This window comes from Solea senegalensis, linkage group LG15 (genome assembly GCF_019176455.1).
Source record: "Solea senegalensis isolate Sse05_10M linkage group LG15, IFAPA_SoseM_1, whole genome shotgun sequence".
Lineage (NCBI taxonomy): Eukaryota > Metazoa > Chordata > Actinopteri > Pleuronectiformes > Soleidae > Solea > Solea senegalensis.
Window position 1 is genome coordinate 19,458,849 of NC_058035.1, and position 18,648 is coordinate 19,477,496.

The 18,648-nt window shown below is 40.9% G+C and overlaps 1 protein-coding gene across 1 annotated transcript; it reads left to right on the top strand.

The window, feature by feature from the left end:
• The first annotated feature begins 81 nt into the window (after window positions 1-81).
• cbr1 (carbonyl reductase 1) lies at window positions 82-5,479 on the top strand. Its single transcript, XM_044046400.1, has 7 exons — window positions 82-145; window positions 743-857; window positions 1,813-1,982; window positions 2,573-2,680; window positions 4,313-4,521; window positions 4,611-4,664; window positions 5,060-5,479. Exons 2-7 carry the CDS (start codon window positions 745-747, stop codon window positions 5,231-5,233), a joined length of 828 nt encoding a protein of 275 aa, XP_043902335.1. The 5' UTR covers window positions 82-145; window positions 743-744; the 3' UTR covers window positions 5,234-5,479.
• Window positions 5,480-18,648: the final 13,169 nt, after the last annotated feature.

The following is an 18,648-nucleotide window of genomic DNA, read 5'->3' on the forward strand; positions in this document are numbered from 1 at the left end:
GGTATGCGCAGTGATGCTGCGCAGAAGTCCTCTCCAGCAGCAGCATAAAACCAGCTGGCTCCTCCTCCTCCTCCTCACACACACACACACACACACACTCACTGTTCGTCTCTCCGTGCCTTCACCAGGTCCACACCAGCTCACAGTAAGCACAAGACTCCGTCAACTAACCAACAGTTAACTAGTTGCTCAGTTAGTTCCAGGTGGCTAATGTAAACCGGTAGTTTTTCTGTGCACCTGCGTTATGTAAGAGAAAACCTGGTGAAAAGTCCTGACTCTTTTGTTTTAGAACCTTGACATGTAATTGTATTCACTTTAAAAATGCCATGTTTGCGTTACCTATGCTGCACAAATACAAGCTCATGGTTAAATTGTTCGTCTCTGACCCGAAAAACCGGATTTCTGAACGGCTCGTGACAAGTGTGGATGACATTAGTCACCACAGTTCTGATCTGATGGCACGATTGCCTACGTTTTATCCTTGTTTTTAGAATATTTTATTACAAGTAAATTTTAAAGATTAAAATGTAAATCTGTTGTATTCTGAGCCGAATATATATTATGCTTTTTTCATGTCCACTTTTGTCTCTTCTATATTGTCACCATGACTCAGCAAATCTTATCTCTGCAACCCGCACACACACACACACACACACATTGTATAAAGCTGGTATAGGTGTGACTGAGAGAGAGACCATGACATACTTTTATGTCACTTACACAGATGTCCCTCTGTATGCAGGTATGTCCACCAAGGTTGCCGTGGTAACGGGCAGCAATAAGGGCATTGGTCTGGCCATTGTCCGAGCGCTCTGCAAGGAGTTCCAAGGAGATGTTTACATCACTGCCAGAGACGTGTAGGTATCTCACCTGTACCACACCTCAGCACACTGACTGCTGTGTCATCATTTTCATTCAACTTTAAAAACTTTAACCCTGATCTCAAGATCATCGCCCTAATCTGGGCTTCTCTCCTTCCTTCTCTCTGCATTTTAGAACTTAATTCAAGTACTGTTCACAGACTTAGATGGGTGATGATGCATTTCTCCAAACCTATTTTTACTTGTCTTAATGTGTTATTGTCTTTCTTATACTTTTTTTTATTTCATGGGTGTTTCTTCAACCTCATTTTAGTGTTGTTTTTTTTTATTTCTAGTTTTTGCTTTTCTGAGATGCCGTCTCCAGTTTTTTTACTCACATTTACTTGACTTTATTTGCCGTCATCTTCTTGTTTTAAGCCGCTTATTGTTTTAATGTTAATTGATGTTTATTGTATTTTTCCTATTTGTGTGTCACTTTTTTCCCATCATTTTTTAGGAGAAAAAAAAACTGTTACAGAGTGATTATTGTCTGCGTGCCTTATTAACTACAAGTTCCGCCACTCGGATTATCACAAAAACGTTAAAAATTGAGCTCTGATCTTATGATTAAAAAAGCCAGTGGGTAAATTAAGAGCGTAGCACAGACCAAAGAGTCTTTAATTTCATTAACTGATGCTGGAAAGATTGTTGTGTGACAGATTCACTTTTTCATTTTCATAAATATTTTTAATTTCATGCTACAGCACTGCCAAAGGGGGTCTAACGAGTCAGGTGGCCCCTGGATGAACTGATAAAAAGTCATAATAATAAGTGCAGTCTTCCAAGACTGTGCCCCGGGGCGGGCTCCATCATCTCATCCCTCTGCTTAACCACGCTATGACCAATCAACGTTCAGAAATAAACTTTGCACTGAATTACTGGCTCTTTTATTGATGCTAAGGGAATTAATGTTGTATTTATTAATTATCGTTCAATGTTGCTGTCATCGCAGGGGCCGCGGTCAGGAAGCAGTGAAGTCTCTGAACTCAGAGGAACTGAAGCCCATGTTTCATCAGCTGGACATCAACGACCTGAACAGCATCACCGCCGCTGCAGCTTTCTTTAAAGACAAGTACGGAGGTGTGGATGTCCTCGTCAATAATGCTGGGATAGCATTCAAAGGTAGGATTACACTGACACACTCCAATAATACACTGTTTATTAGATATACACCACACTTGGGTGTATATTTACACAGTGCTTATCTCGTCCTGAGGACCACTTAAAGCAGTTTTAATAGTGGTTAGTGCAATGGTCTTGGTTAGTATGGTCTTGAATACAACACTAGTGGTCACCATAAACCATGTTTCCATTGAATGGTTCAAGTTATAGTAATAGAAAAGCTGCCTAAACGTTCACATTGTTCCCTTTATAATTATTAACTAAATATACGTTTCCTGAAATCACAAATACACTTCTTTCCCCATAAAACATTTGACTTTGAATAGAGGAAATAATGCCGTATGAAGTACCCGAACTATTCAAGTAAATGAAAAAGGATTTAGCTCTATAATAACTTTGGTGCGCCTGAAAAGTGAAAAGTGTCTCAGACGAGACAGATGATTGGTACGTTCTCCGAGTGCAGTTGATTATTTATTTGCATTATTTGGGTTTGAGAAAAGACTTAAACCAAGCTGCTTTTATGTTTTTTTTCTCGCTCTTTGAGACAAGAGCTGTAAACCAGATGTCCCTCTCTCTGCATCTGTCCTCAGTGGCAGACACCACTCCGTTTGACGTCCAGGCGGAGGTGACCCTCAAGACTAACATCTTCGCCACCAGAGACATGTTGACTCACTTCATGCCCATCATCAAAGCAGGAGGTATGGTGTACAGCAAGTGGAAACATGGAAATCAGAATACCTGATATTACACTGTGTTCATGCACAGTCATACACACAGCTTTTGAATGTTCCACAATTGCCTATTGAGAGAGATAGAATAGAATAGAATAGAATAGAATGCGCTTCATTGTCATTATACAGTGTACAACGAGATTTGGAGAGCTTCTCCTTTTCAGTGCAGACATTTCACGCAGTTAACAGTTAAAAGAAAGTGCAAATATGCTCTATATACACACAGGATGCATATTTAAGTCTTTAAATATTTAGTATCTCTACACACAAGGCATTTGAATTTGATATTTTTTTGGTTTCATATGCAGAAATGGTAATATGGCTCAATCCCGCCCCCCATTATATAATAATAATAATGGGGGGGGGGGTGATACCTCAGTGTTAGCTTACCTTATTGTTTTGCTTCCTGCTTCCAGGAGACAATTATCCTCACTAACTAACTTATCTGTCTTCAGCTTCCTCTCCACTTTCAGCCATCTGTATTCCGGTCTTCACTGCAGACCCTCTGTGGTCAGGGCATTTGTTGTGAGGCTTTTTAGGTTTTGTAACATTTGGATTTTTGCAATCGAAATGTTTCAACCCCCACTGGAAGTTAGGTTCATTGGCAAAAAATGTACTAGCAGCTGTTTGCAATAAACAAATCACACAATAACAGTTTAAACGGCTCAACGAGACTAATATTACAAGTGGTTTCACGTTTAATGGGAAGAATTGTTCAGCCCCTTCATGTTAAGCATCTTTAGTACTTAGTAGAGCACCCGCTGCAAACATGATGCATAGACAGACACCCGCTTCTGGCAGTTACTGAGGAATCTTAGGCCATTCCTCAAGGGCAAAGGCCTCCAGTTCACTAATATTATTGGGTTTACATGCTGCAACCACCTTTTTCAACAGGGTTCAAGTCAGGTGACTGTGATGGCCACTCCAATATCTTCCCGGACTTCTGAAAGCAAGCCTTGGTGGACTTTGAGGTATATTTGGGATCATTGTCCTGTTGGAAATTCCAGTGACACCCAAGCTTCAGCTTCCTCACAGACTCCATGGCATTTTCCAGTGTCAGAGGAAGCAAAGCAGAGCTCAGAGCTGTAGAGCTGCGTATGCTTCATTCGTCCTCCTCCAGACATACCGCTGATCTATAGTCCTTTTGTTTCATTGTTGCACGGAAGAGAATCCCAAAACCTCTTTGGCTTATTCATAGAGTTTTGAGCAATTTGGAGCTGACTTCTCTTGTGCTCTTGTGTGAGGCAACAATCTCTTTTCTGATGTCAAGGTCAACCATCCAGGTATATGAGGTGTTACATCTTAAGCACACCTGATGCAACCAATGAAGCCCTTGATTGGTTGTATCAGGTTTGATTGAGACAGGGTTGAATAATTTTGAGATCATTGAAAGTACGATTTAGTGTTGAATTTCGATAAAATCCTTGTCGTATTAGTTTTATTTGACTATTTAAACTGTTCTTGTGTAATTTGTTTATTGCAAACACCTTAATATAATACATTTCTCATATAAACCCTTAAAATATGGCCTCACAAATAAGTTCAAAAGAGAGAGAGAGGCTACAACAACACCTCAAACACCCGCTGTGTCTATTTCAGGCCGCGTGGTGAACGTCTCCAGCGTCGTCGGCTCCCGCACCTTAAACAAGTGCAGCGCAGCACTGCAGCAGCGTTTCCGCAGCGAGGACATCACAGAGGAGGAGCTGATGGGTCTCATGCAGCAGTTTGTGGACCTGACCAAGAAGAACCAGCACAAACAGGGTGGCTGGCCGGAGGCGGCTTACGGCGTGTCCAAGACAGGCCTGACGGTATGATCCACACAGTTTGCACGCTTTTGAGTCTTTCGACGAATAAAGATGTATTATTCAGGTGTGTCCCTGTTTGTCTCTGTGTTTAGACCCTGTCCATGATCCTGGCTCGTCGTCTGTCCAGGGAGAGACCAAATGACGGGGTAATCACTGAGATATATAATTTATATATCAATAAAATGAATTAATAAAATCAATTAAATTGGGGGTTTTTAATATAGGTAGGTGTATTGATTGCATTAATCAGGCTGTCCATTTTGTTAATCTTCAGCATTGACTGATTATTTTGTAAATAAGATGATTAATATAGTAGTAAAAGTGTGGACATTTAAGTAAGGCAATTCCGTGTATCATTTATTATTAAACTTAGATTTTATCAGATTGTGCAAAAAAGAAAACTGGCTGCATTGATGTCTGAAGAGAAAAGCTTTTTTAGTCGACCTCTAGTTTTTAACTATGATATGCCAGGTACAATTCTTTGATGGTGACACAGGCCCTCTCATCACGACTTACATATGGATTGTCAACATTTCTACAGATCTTGCTGAACGCCTGCTGTCCAGGATGGGTGCGCACTGACATGGCCGGTGACAAAGCCCCCAAGTCTCCAGACGAGGGCGCCATTACTCCAGTTTACCTGGCGCTGCTGCCGCCTGGAGCCACAGAACCTCATGGGAAGTTTGTGTCAGAAAAAGAGGTTCAGCCCTGGTAGAACAGATAAAAAGTACAACTTTCCATACAATAAATATGTAAAGCATTAAACGTCAGACAACTTGAGTGGTACTTGGTCCATGTACTGTATGTCTTTCTGTCAGGTTTAATAATTCTATTATATTCTGAATATCTCCTTGTCTTTAGAAAAACAAACTGTTTTGTATAAGATATCTCATATGTAAAGATTTGCCTTAAAACGATGAACCATGGGATGAAAATAAATGTGTTTTCTTGGTCTACAAAATGCCTTTTCATTTAGTCATTACATCACATAAATTCAAACGTTCAAATTAAAATTAAAATGATGATATTTGTTAAAATGATGATATTTGTATTTTTATTTATTTTTATTTATTTTTATTTTTATTTTTATTTTTGATTTATTTTTTTATTTTCATTTTTATTTTTATTTTTATTTTTATTTTTATTTACTGTCTCGCTTCCAGTATTTTCCTGTAGCCAACATAATTTCCAGGTGTTTCAAACATAATCCATCTCTAAAATGTGTTCGATAAATACACACACACACACACCTGAAATGAACGACCACTCCTACGATCAATTTTAGAGCATGCAATTAATCTCTGCATGTGTTTGGACCGTGGGATGAAACTGGAGAACCTGAAAAAATAAAAAAAACCTCCAAAAGAGAACATGCAAATTCCAAAGGACCAGCAGGTCGCGCACCCTGGTCTATTTCCTGCAAGGCAACAATGCTAGCCACCACTCCACCGCGTGACCCCACTTCGCTCTTCAGGCATGAACCCAGCAGACAGTGTGAGGCTGTTTTATATTCCGTGTGTGCGAGTGTGGGAGTTGTAGTCCTGTCAGACACGACTTAATCCCTGATTACGTTGTAGATAAAACAAATCCACACATGCTGCCAGGGAGAGAGAGAGAGATGACCAGAGATGACAATCCTCTAATCCCTGCTGTCTGACAGAGGAAACCCCATCACATGCCGGCTTTGACGATCATACTGACCGTGGTCATCATCGGCAGTAATTGCTGCATGAACACTGTAATTACTTTATTGATCCTGTGGTGAGGAATTCCCCCAGAAGCTGAAACAACAAGCGATACGGCAGTAATCGACACAACACTGCGCCACGTGTGGCACGAGATAAGACATTTGCTTTAATCGTAATTTACCTGAACAAGAACTTCAGCTGTAAACATTATTTTTGCATTATGATCATTTGTCTTTCAGAGGTTATTTGCATGATTTCACTGCACAGTTCTGTGCAGTCTTAGAGACTTAGAGACACTTTTATCCAAGCTACACAGAAGTAGTCTCAGAATGTGTGTGGAGGCTTTTTTAACGTTTTTAAATGGACAAACTAAATCCCTTTTAAGTTGTAATGATAGTTACAACTAGATTTGTGTTTCCGTCACATGACTTCGACGGGATCCTGTTTTCCGTGACCGTGTGCATCACGTTCAGACAGAAGGAGATAAGAGAGAGAGAGAGAGATACTAAAAAAAAACTCCATCACAGACATTTTCTTTCAATCTCATTCTCTTTGGTTTTATACAAAAGGAAAAGAGACGTGAGAAGCAGAGGAAGGTTGAGGGAAGGCAGCAAACGGGAGCTGGAGCTGACTGTGCTCTTGATCAGGGTGTTGGAGCTCCCCCTACAGTTTCCGAGTAGATATTTTACACCATCCATTGTTTACCGCTTTATCTCACAGCTGACACTCCCCCCCAACGGCATGCTTCTGTGTTTTTCAGTTCTTTGCGTTTGGGAAAAGACAGTATTTACTGGTGTTTACTCGTGTGTGGCCCCCTCACTTGGTCAGACAGTTGTTTCCTCTTCCTCGCTTCCTCCGGCAACATTTTTCGTTATTTTTTTTGCTGGCTCTGGCATGATGAACATCTAAAATAATATAATTATCTCTGCCCTGATCTTATAGTCGGTACCTGGCTAGGGTCCAGAGACGCAAGACTTTGCAAGACCTCCTGTTTCTGAGTGCTCGGGGTCCTGATCTTAAAGGCTGGTTTCCCGCCTTTAACAGACAGTAAGTGGAGTGGAGTGGAGACAGCCTCCAGTCTCCCTGCAACAAGACCATCACAATGACTCTGATGCTGTTGAATTAGGGTAAAAATCCTGCATAGTTTTGCTCTAACGAGGGACAAGGTTGGATGAGGCAGGTGAGACACAAGTGGTTCAGGATGAAGGCTTTAAAACCCAACAAGACAGATTTGACTGAGATGTTTGTCTGAACTAGCAAAGACGGGGGAGGAAGGCTCGGCTCGAGTGAGTGAGGAGGTGGTAATCAGTGTGTGAGGAGTTTGTCAAGAGAGCTGAATTTAGGTCAGCTATGCCCAGCCTGAGGCTATGTTCAGATTACCAGGCTGAAGTGACCCAAATCTGATTTCTTTTTCAGTTTGGATTTTTGCCGGTCTGTGTGCGGACACAGAAATCCAATCCCCATTCCAAATCAGATCTGTGTCACTTCGGTGCGGTCCGAGATCAGTATCAGTATCAGAGTGCATGGGCTGAGCATTTCATTCATCACCCTCAACAGAGGCGTGTCATCCTCTGAACTCGACAGTCTGGAGCTAAATCTCACACCCAAATGTGCTGGGATTCTGTACCTTCCACTTTCGGGGAGCAATAAAAGACATCCTTCGATCCACATCTCACATATCTCCCACTTTAATAATAACAATGGTCATAACAGAGGTCTTTTCTTTGTTTTATTTCAAGGCTTTTGGGGTATCTGTGCGTTCAGATGCAAGACACTTGTAATTATGAATGTGAACCACCCAATATCATCTCTAGTTAATCACATTTGAATTGAATTGAACAATGTGACTGACTGGTAATCTGAACATAACCAGAGAGACAGATAGATGAACAACCCTGGGGTGGTAACACACTTAAATTGATAGTTGACAGTTTGTGGATGGTGTCAAACACGCTGAGTGACATCAGTGCGCTCTGTCAGTACAAGCACTCTTCAAAAGCCCTGAACTATTCAAGCTGTGGGAGCAGAATCACTATCAAAACAACTGATTGTTGGGTTTCATGTCCAGGAAGTTGAATACTAATGTTTAGGGATGGAGGCTCTCTGTCCTGATCCACTCTCCCCAGAAAACTGTCAGCAGTGGTGTGCCTCAGGGCTCTGTCCTGGGACTCCTTCGTTTTGTCATCTACCTCCTCCCTCTTGGCAATATTGTGTCCTCTGCTACACAGATGACACCCAGTTGAACCTCTACCACCTCTACCCTCCTCCTCCCTCCTCAACTGTTTATAAGAAACTAATATCTGGTTTTCCCACAACTTTCCCAAACTCAATGCCAATAAAAGGTTCCAAAATCAGTTCCAAATCCACACTTTCCAATTTATCTCTATCAATCGACAACTCCAATGTTCTCCTGTCCCCTCAGGTCTAGAGTCTGGGTGTCATCCTTGATAGAAACCTCCTCCTTCACATACCACAGCCATCCTGGTCAATGCTCTTGTCACGGTCTGGTCTGGTCTGTCTGGTTCAGAACTCGTAGAACAGCTGGTATCGTCACTAGAACCCCATCCTGACAACACATCAAGCCCGTTCCTCCTCAGCCTCCCTCCCCTCCAGTCCATGCCTTGGTCACCTCTTGGCTGGATTACTGAAATGCGCCCTATGTGGGGGTTAGTGTGTCCTCCGGTGCCCGTGTTCAGATGGTGCCAAACACTGCCGCCCTCTTTTCACACACACACAAAAATACAAGCACACTTCCCTCACTCCACTGGCCGCCCATACATTTTGAAACGGTTTTGTTTGTTTTTAAATCATTTAAAGGCCGTGTCGCTGCCCTACCTCTCAGAGCTGCATCCACACACCTCAGGTCAGCTGCTCTGTTTTCTTCAAACTCATCTCTTCTCCTTGACCTTGGCCTCTATTCAAGTCATTTTTTTTGTGGCTGTTATTTTTTTTTTAGTTTTTAATATGTGTTTTATTGCCTTGTGTGGGATTTTATTCTCTATTTATTTTTTACAGCCCTTTGGTCCTCTGTGGGTGCTTCATATAGTTGTTAGCAGCACGAGCAGTTTGATTCATTTCCTAAAGGCTAGATAGCGAGAAATAGAAGTCTAACTCTATCAAAAATTGATTGATCTATCTATGCTGAATGTTTTATATGAAATAATTGATCCGACAAAAATACGTTGGCCACTCCCTCTTTAAATATTCCAGTAAACCATTCGTCTGTGCCTGCCTGGTGTGAAAAATGTTTATCGTCCTCCTCTTTACTGTCATGTGACTGCTGTCAGGTTTATCAGTAACACTGCTTCACTTATTTATCTTCAGGGATTTATCTCCTCCATGGTTTCCAAGTGAAACTTCCATATTAGTGTGTGTTAATGAAGCAGCGTCCGCCTCAGGCATGTCGTCTCTGCTTCAGTGCCGTTCCCTCTCGGGTGCAGTTCACGCTCTTCACCACTAGATGGGAGTAAAGCACTACTGTACATAACTCCTCAGCTCTTTTGCAGATGCTCATCATCGTCACATCATTTCTTACGGTCCTCACTCTCAGTCCTGTCTCAATGTTTTCATCATGAGATCTTTGACAACACTACCTTCTGTTGGACACCCAGAGAGGAAGAACAATGACAAAAGATGAACTTATATGAACAATATCTGATGATTCTGACAGATTATTTTAATTATGGGAAGTGAGGTGTCGGTCTTGGAAGAGCACAATAACACAGCTACTTCTTACTAGAGTATGGGAGTATTTGTTATCATGCATTGGAAATGTACGTTCAAAAGTTAGAAGGAGCATGAGAGCTTCAGCCTGGGATGTGAAGACCGGGAGCTTCCGGAACTGGAGCGAGCAATCACCCATCGTGATCGGAGGGTTGGCTTCATATTTTACGGTTAATTCCATGAATGAAACTGATGCAGTCGTTCTAAGATTCGGCTTGACGTTTGTCATAAAGTGGAATTTTGGAGTTCTTTTTGTGGCACAAACCTCGATGTACCTCGATGTGGGAGACATTACTTAAGGGGGTTGAAATCCGACACTGTGTCGCTTTAACAGATATGCAGTTTAAAGGTCCAGTGAGTAGGAATTAGTGACATCTAATGGTGAGACTGCACAAAAAATGCACAAATTCAGGTTGGTTTTCAAATGATTTGGTCGTGACAGACATGGGGAAGAGGAAGAGAGAGCTGCTGTTACCTCATGTTCTCTCTGAAGGACAGACAGTCCATGCTGTCCAGGAACAGTAGCCATGATTGACAACTCCTTGCCCCGCCTTCCCGAAGGCCTGGTTTGGGATCATACTTGTAGTGTAGACACGGCCACTGTGATTGATAATCTGACACGGTGATTACTGCGAAAACCAAAAATATCCTGTAGTCCCGATGGACTCTAAATGTGACGTAAATGCGGCATCAACTCTGAAGGTTGTTTAAAAAAAAACCTCAAAGTCCAGACTGACAGACAGACGTACAGAAAGATTTCTGGTTTTATTCATAGGATATGGATTGTTGGGTCCATGTTTGAATTTAATTCATGTCAGGTTGAGGCTAAGGGTTAGTGATTAAATGTCAGATTAAATGTCAGGCTTATACGTCAGAAATAGAAATCCAAGGCCATGAAATGTAAGACAGAGGGGGTGGGGGTGGGGGGGGGGAACCCTGCTTTTTGTGCCATTTCCTGCCTTTCTCCTCTCTGACAAATGTGCACTCTCTGTCTCTCTCACAGGGCCATAAACACGACATCAAAGTCAGTGGCTGCTACAGGGAGGGAATGCTGAACCAAAATCATCTGTCAGCTCTCCAGGCGGGCTGTATGTGTGTCCACTCCACGGACATATCTTTATAGGAGCAGCGCCTTATTTTCCTGCTTTGTCATGGAGAGGACACTGTGCTGACATCAGACAGAGCGGAGTGTCTTCTGAAACGCACAAGAGGGAGCGAGAGAGAGAGAGCCACAGCATTACAACATCAGCAGGGGACGTGCTCTTCAATGTAAAACAGGGCCAAGTTGTTTGAACGTGGTTGCAGAGAAATACCCCCACCTAGTGGACAAAGGAAGGCACTTACATGAAGTTTATTGCGCTCCCAAGCTGTCGACTGCATACAACTTTATCAATGTACAATACATAATGATGTTGCTAGGACAGCAGTTATACACAAATAACAATGTGTTTTACACTATATCTTATTTTTTAGCTTTATCAGCATGGATGCATGTATTTAATGCAACATAATGTAATTATCTTAGTATTATATGTACTTTCAAGTATTCCCAAATAAAAGAAATGTGGGGGAAATGTTGGCTAGTGGTTTAGAACATTTATTATTTCTTTGAGTTCAATTTTCAATGGGAAACTACAGATATCATTAGTGAAGGCTGAGCTGAATAAATTTGACTTTTCTCAACATTTCTACACTTAAGTTACTCGAAACTTGACATATGAACAATGTGGGGGAGGACACGGAGGTTGAATAAAGAAATATAGCTGACTTTTCCTTTACATTTTGCACTTTAACCACTATAATCATGAAGTTATAAATCACAAAATATGATTCATCCATACATTTTTGTTTTATCATTTCTGTCCCCCACAAGCACTGATACCATAACACCTGGAATAAATGAGAACAATAGTTAGTGCAGTGTAAGGATGTATGAGCACAGAGACAATCCCAACACACACAGACCAACAAACGTGACTCATTCAGCATCATTTAAACCAATTTTCTTCCCCATTCTGATGCTTGTTTTGAAATGCATCATCTAAATGCATTGAGTTGCTGCAATGTGATGAGCCAATTAGGTATTTGTGTTAAACATCTGATGAACAGATGTACCTAATAAAGCGGCAGTTGATTGAATCGAGTCTTTGTAGAGATGCACCCAAGAAAACAAGCTCAGGACATAAAATAGACAATAGAATTTAATGTAGTGGTCTATATACTGTATATGTAGCCCCCCATGGCCCTCATGTGGAGGATAAAGTGGTAGAAATGATATATGGAATTACTAAATGAATTGAATTAATTAGTAATCTGCTGAAGTATAATCAATATATCTATAATGAGAACCGATATGGGTGTGAAATAGTCTTTAGAACGAATCCACGGAGAAACACATCTTCTTCTTTTTTTTAGTCGTTCCAGGCTGCAGCTGTAAAATATTGGTTCCCCATCACTGTCCTCGGTGTGGTTTCCACATACAGTGAAAGCCTCACTATTTATTTGGTCAACAAGGATGACGATATTTGTCTCAGGAGGAAGTGGAGACCACAGCAGAGCTAAAAGGTGACGTGTCGTACATATATATATATATATATACTGTATTAAACATGTTGTAGGAGCCATTTCTTTGTGTAGCTGCTGCACTACCAATTTATGCCGACAGGTGGTGGGTGTGCTCTTTTTGTTGCTATAAAGATGGGAACTCTGTGTCACTGGGCAGGTGTTGCCGGACGGAAGAGCGCACAGTTTTTCAACCGCTAAAACGATATGCTTTTGGCACGGTGGTCTCCGTCACTTATTGTCACTTGTTGCTGTTTATTGGACTTGATCATGCGCCTAAAATGTGAGAAATAAAAGGTCGCATATTAAGCAAAACAAGCGTTTGGACTGGATTTCATTGGAACGTACAAGAAAGCGTATCAAGCGCGTTAATACGTTTAGCCTGTCCTGCAGCCCCTCAGTGGCTTTAAGCTGGGGCTTAGCCACTACACATGTATAATATCAATGTTAATTCTTCTTAGGTTCATGATACAGATGTTATAATTACAACAGGTGAGCAAAACCTTCAATAGAAGGAAAAAACATTTGACACACTCTCTATCTCAAATAGGACAAATACACTACCTGCTAAACAATCAAAAAACGTCCGTAACTCATAGCTTTATTATGACATTTTGAAGTTTGACTTGTGCCGATAAGTTCACTAGCTTTTGATTCTTTTCAGTAAAGTGAACGAGGTGAAAAAGACTCGCGTCGACTCGTTCAAATCATCAGACCTCACTTACTTATTTAATTTTTTTGGTCGGCGTTCGGCTTCTGAAAGAAGCTCGTGTTTTGACAGAAGCGAGTTTACGCCAGGAGGAGAGGCGTCAAGGACGGGTGTAACAAAGGAATTGTCACGTGTCAAAAATACATGAAAAGTAATTGTCAGTGAAAGAATAACGACTGTGCTCCTCTCTGCCACATGGAATAATCATGTTTTAAAAAGAGAAAGAACAGGGATGGAGGGTGTATGTGTGTGTGTGTGTGTGTGTGTGGAGATGATGGTGTTGAATAATAATAATAATAATAAAAGATTCATTTGGGTAAAAAGCTCCCTCTGACGTGCATTATATTCAAAAAAAGGAGAGTGCACTGGAGTATGTGTGTAAGTATCTGTCAGGTTATGGTGTACATGGGTTTCTTTTCCTTTCCCCGGAGGAAATGGAGGAAATAATGGTGATATTTCAAGGACAACTTGTTTACTGACACTGACAAACAGGTCATTTCACAACTTGCACTTACCTCCCTGTTTATGCTGCTATCCATCAACACACAGATGCAGTAGAAGAATCATCTATTTTATACGACCTATTTATCTTTTACTTATCGTATTTCTTCCAGTCCTTGTTTGGTGTTTTTGTTGGTATTTTGTGCCCGAAATTAGTGACATCTGGAGCATTTTTATCTTGTTTTATTGTCAACTTTTTACATGTTATGTCTGTGAGATGTTTGTCAATGCCTTTAGATCAGGGGTGTCAAACATACGGCCCGGGGGCCAGAACCGGCCCGCCAGAGGGTCCAATCTGGCCCACAGGATGAATTTGCTAAAACCTCACACTCCGATTACAATCTAAATGTAATGTCAAATGCAATATTTTTCACTTCCAGATACCTGTGACTAAATGTTTGTGCCTTTATAGATCCAGTGTGATGTGCAAATAGCAAATTTAGGCATGATATTGTTGAAATTGCACTTATATTTCTCAAGAAATGTCATGTTTTCTTAAAATATCCTTCATTTAAATGTAAAACAAAGGAGAAAAAAACAAAGGAGTTCTTGTTGGTGACTATTGTTACTGGTCCGGCCCACTTGAGATGAAATTGTGCTGTATGTGGCCCCTGCAGCATTCTTGACTGACACTTATTTTATGGAACCAGTGAGCATGTGGGAATGAGTAGAGACTCTCTACTCAGCATGACTTAGGCCTGAGGCCAGATTCATATCTTCAATGTCTGCAGGTCCACAGAAGTCCACTCACATACTTGACAATGTCATCATCCAGCACCCCAGTCAGACAATATGTGCTGACTGAGCTGGTGCTGGAGTCATGGAAAGAAAGGAACCTCACCTTAACCCTCCTACTGCTCTGCAATTGTGAGCATCATCTTCTCCATCTTCTGGTTCCAAGTGATTCTTTAATATTGCTTTCAAGAGCTGAGACTGAGAGACCAACATCACTGAGTGAACAGTTCGAGTTGGAACACACAGCTATTTAACACAGCTAAACTAAACTAATGGTTAATGAAAACACTAACCAAACCCAAATGAAACCCACACAGACAGAGGTTTACGCCACAAAAGCAACGGTACTTCTTGACTCCAAAAAGGGTCGTACTGTTTTCTTGGTAATACACTTGAGCAGGTTTTGCTCAGTCAGACAGAAAAACAAGGTTTTGTTCTCAACAGGCTGTCAGACAGCCGGAAGGGGCGTCGCCATCCCCCGCTGTTCGACAAAGCAAGACACATGACATGTCACATGATCCCTCCTCAGAATCTAAAAATCCAGTTGGTTTTCTTTGGGCAGTTTAAGTTAACATTATCAATTCAGAGTCAGGCATCTCTCTAACTATACACTCTTCCTCCTCCACTGCCTGAGGCAAACTTCCCAGCATCCTTGAGAATCTAATGAGTAGAATATTCATGGTAACTTGAGATTAAGGAGGGTAATTACACACTCAACAGTCTTGATTAGACGTTACTGTGAGTGTGTCCTATGATGTCAGGTCCTTGACGTTTACTGCAGTTAAATACATTTGCTTTTGCGCGTGTGTAATGACTCCTTTGAAGGAAAGTCTGCTCACACGGACACTGAGGTGCCGCTGCTTCACGTTAATAACGGCACAGCAAATTCTCCCATGATCAGTTCTGACTCTGGAGCGACTTATTTGGTGTTGACAAGCGCTGATTAGACAGTTGTTTGTTCCCTGAAATAGCTGCGGGGCAGCTTGTGGGGCGGCTAAATGAACTCTGATAGGGTGAAGTTATTATCGCTGGCACTTTGTGTGTGTTTTTTGAACACTTCACTGAACACTGATGTTTTTTGCTGCACAGAGATAAAACCATGTTGATATCATTGTTGTGGAGCTCTGACATTCATGCCTGGTAAAATCCTGTCATTTGCAGAGGATTACGCCGAGTTTCCAGCTGTGGAGCACGGCTCAATGTCGCTGTTGTCTAATACGGTCAAAACAATGGATAATGTCTGCCTGTTTTTGTCCTCTCCACAGGATCACTGCAGTATTGTCCCTGTGTGTGTGTGTGCTCATGAAACATGAAGTAAAAAACAGTATGTAGAAAAAAAAGGTCACAGTGGAGACCACATCACTGCAAGCTCAGGTCTGTAGTTTGAGTTAGTTTGAGTTCACACGAGTCTCAAGTCTTAACCTTCACGTTTCAAGCAAGTCCAAAGTCATTCTTGCAAGAATCAAACAAGTTACAAGTCATGTCATGTGAAGATGAAAAGGAGTTGTAACGAGTTAATTGTGCATCATAAATATGTTTTTTTTTATTGTGAATATTGTTGCATATGAAAACAAGCACTTTTATTTTGAAATGATCCAATCCAACTTTATTTGTTAAGCACTCACTTAAAACAAACACAGTGGACCAAAGTGATGTACAGAATAATGAATAAGTATAAAGACAGAAAAGCTCACACGAGGCAATGGAGTACATATAAAAAAGGAACCAATAATGCATATTGATATATCATTTTGAGCTCATATCGTCCACCACGACTGTTGCTTTTCCCAAAAAAAGCAACGTTTTAACACGTTTAAAACATCAAGATGCCTTGTTTTGTGCCACATTTGTACTTCACAGGAGAGAAACTGTGTTTAAAGTTTAAAGAAAGCCATCAAAACAGTCTTTGAATTGAAATATACTTTTTGTGTCGATTCTACATTCATTCCATGATTTTATATGAATAAATATCGTTTATTAGAAAATTGTACAATTAATTTGTTGATATTTTTTTATCGATTGACAGCCCTATTTTCCACATAATTCCACATTCTTATGGTAAAAAAAAAAATGTTTATTAACATATATAAAATAAAAATGGATCAAACTAAAATAACATTCAACTATGGAAATCCATTTCAAATATTAGGCTAAAAAAAGGGCCCGTTTTGTGACTTGTGAGCGGCCAAGACGTTAACGTGGTATTTAAAGTGTCAAATGAAATTACACGTACTTGTGTTGGTGCCACTCGGTTGCCAGGTTTGCACACAAGCCCGCAAAAGCAGGCACCCAGTGTTTTCCGTGTTTCAAAAACAAAGTGTAACTTTAACTCCTCAATATCTGAGTAAATGTAAATATTCTGTAAAACAAAAACCAATTTTACTCAAATCTAGGTTGAGTTTGAAATCCCGTGTGTTCAGTCTATGTCAAGTCCTCAAATTTGCCACTTAAGTCAGACTCGAGTCAAGTCATGTGACTCGAGTCCCACAAACCTGGTTCTTATATGTGGAAATGATCATTATGTCATGATAGCCATCAATAAATAAAGTTGTATACAAAAAAAAACATTGTCTGTAGCCCTCACATTAAGGTCAAATCAATAGATGGGCATTTACCTTTTAAAACTGGTTTTAATGAACACTGGTTGCCATGAAATCAACCACACACAACCAACTATCACATACTGCACGTCAGTGTGTCTCATGTACACCGCAGTGGCTGCAACTTAAGTTGATTAATAATAATAATAATAATAATAATAATAATAATAATAATAATAATAATAAAAATGAATAATGCCAACACTTTGGGGGAGCATGCTGCAGCAACAAGCAAGCTGTTGATGGGCCTGCTCTCACATCAATTTTTTATCACAGTAAGTACACTGGCCGGGGTAATGTTTGCAGGCACCAAGTTTGTTCAGATGGAACTGTTGGCCCCATGTACTCAACCAGTTCTCTCCGAGTCCAAGGTAAACAATCCCCGAATCTGTTGTGCTCACCAGCAGCTTTCCTCTATCCGGCGTCCACAACAATCTCTATCTTTGTACAAAACTGCAACTAAAAGGGTGATTTCTCAGTCCATACACTTTCATGGGTTTTGTGTTATTTTTCACCTGCTTGGCTCAGAGACACAGTCACACACAGAATAAGTCAACACGCCTGTTTAGTCCCACAGTCACATAATCGCCAAGGCCTGCTGGCAAGCACAGGCAGACGGTGCCTCGTTTAGTGCAGGATCATGGCTGGTGCTTCTTCTAGCGGCGGCTCCATCGTCAGTAGCAGGCGTTTCTGTCGGCGCAGTCGTCTTCCTTCCTGAAGTCGATTGACAGAACCTTCATGCGTCTGTATTTTTGCATGAAAAAGTAGATTAAGTGACTAAAAAAGTGGAAAGTGGCCATGTCTATATATATACAGTACATTAGCTGTGGCTCCTGCAACTGTTGGAAACATTCTCACTAAGTGACCTGCCTATGCTCTCACAGTACATGATCGGAGTCCAGGCAGAGATGCAAGGACCACTGAAACAGAGACAATAGCCAAGCATTTAAAAAGCAAGTCAAATTGGCGTCGTTCCACGTGGTTTCTTGGGCCTACACGAGGTTGTGGAATGCATTGGTTGCGAGTTGTCATGGCGTTTTGCGGCGGCAAACCTTTGCGTTCGTTTCCAATTATTAGCGAGTGAAACGGAATAAGACTGTCTGCTTCCTGTGGTGAAGTGAATCCGCAGTGTTTGTGAGTGATCATCATTTTTACAAGGAGGTTAGACAGAGGAGGTCTTGAAATAAGTGTTGATATGGTCAGTAAAACTGCTGGTAACACTTTCACCATTAACTAGGTGCTTACTAACATGCATATAAGTAGCATACCAGACCTTTATTAGTAATTATAAAGCACATATTAACACCTTAATCAGGAAAAATCTTAATTCATGTCGTAATAGAGGTAGAATAAGGTTATGTAGAATAAGGTGTTAATACAAGCTTAATAATTACTAATAAAGGGCTAGCACCTAGTTAATAGTGAACACTCTATGTGTTCCCTAATCTAAAGTGTTACCAAACTGCTTATCAAACAACCACATCCAGAAATCATTTCTTTGTACCCTTATATTGAGCATTTCTGCTGGAGCCTGGAGTTTTCCTGGTGCTGGAGACACACACGGAAAATAGAGGTATTCAAAAACTCAATGGTACCATTTGAAGAGACTGAA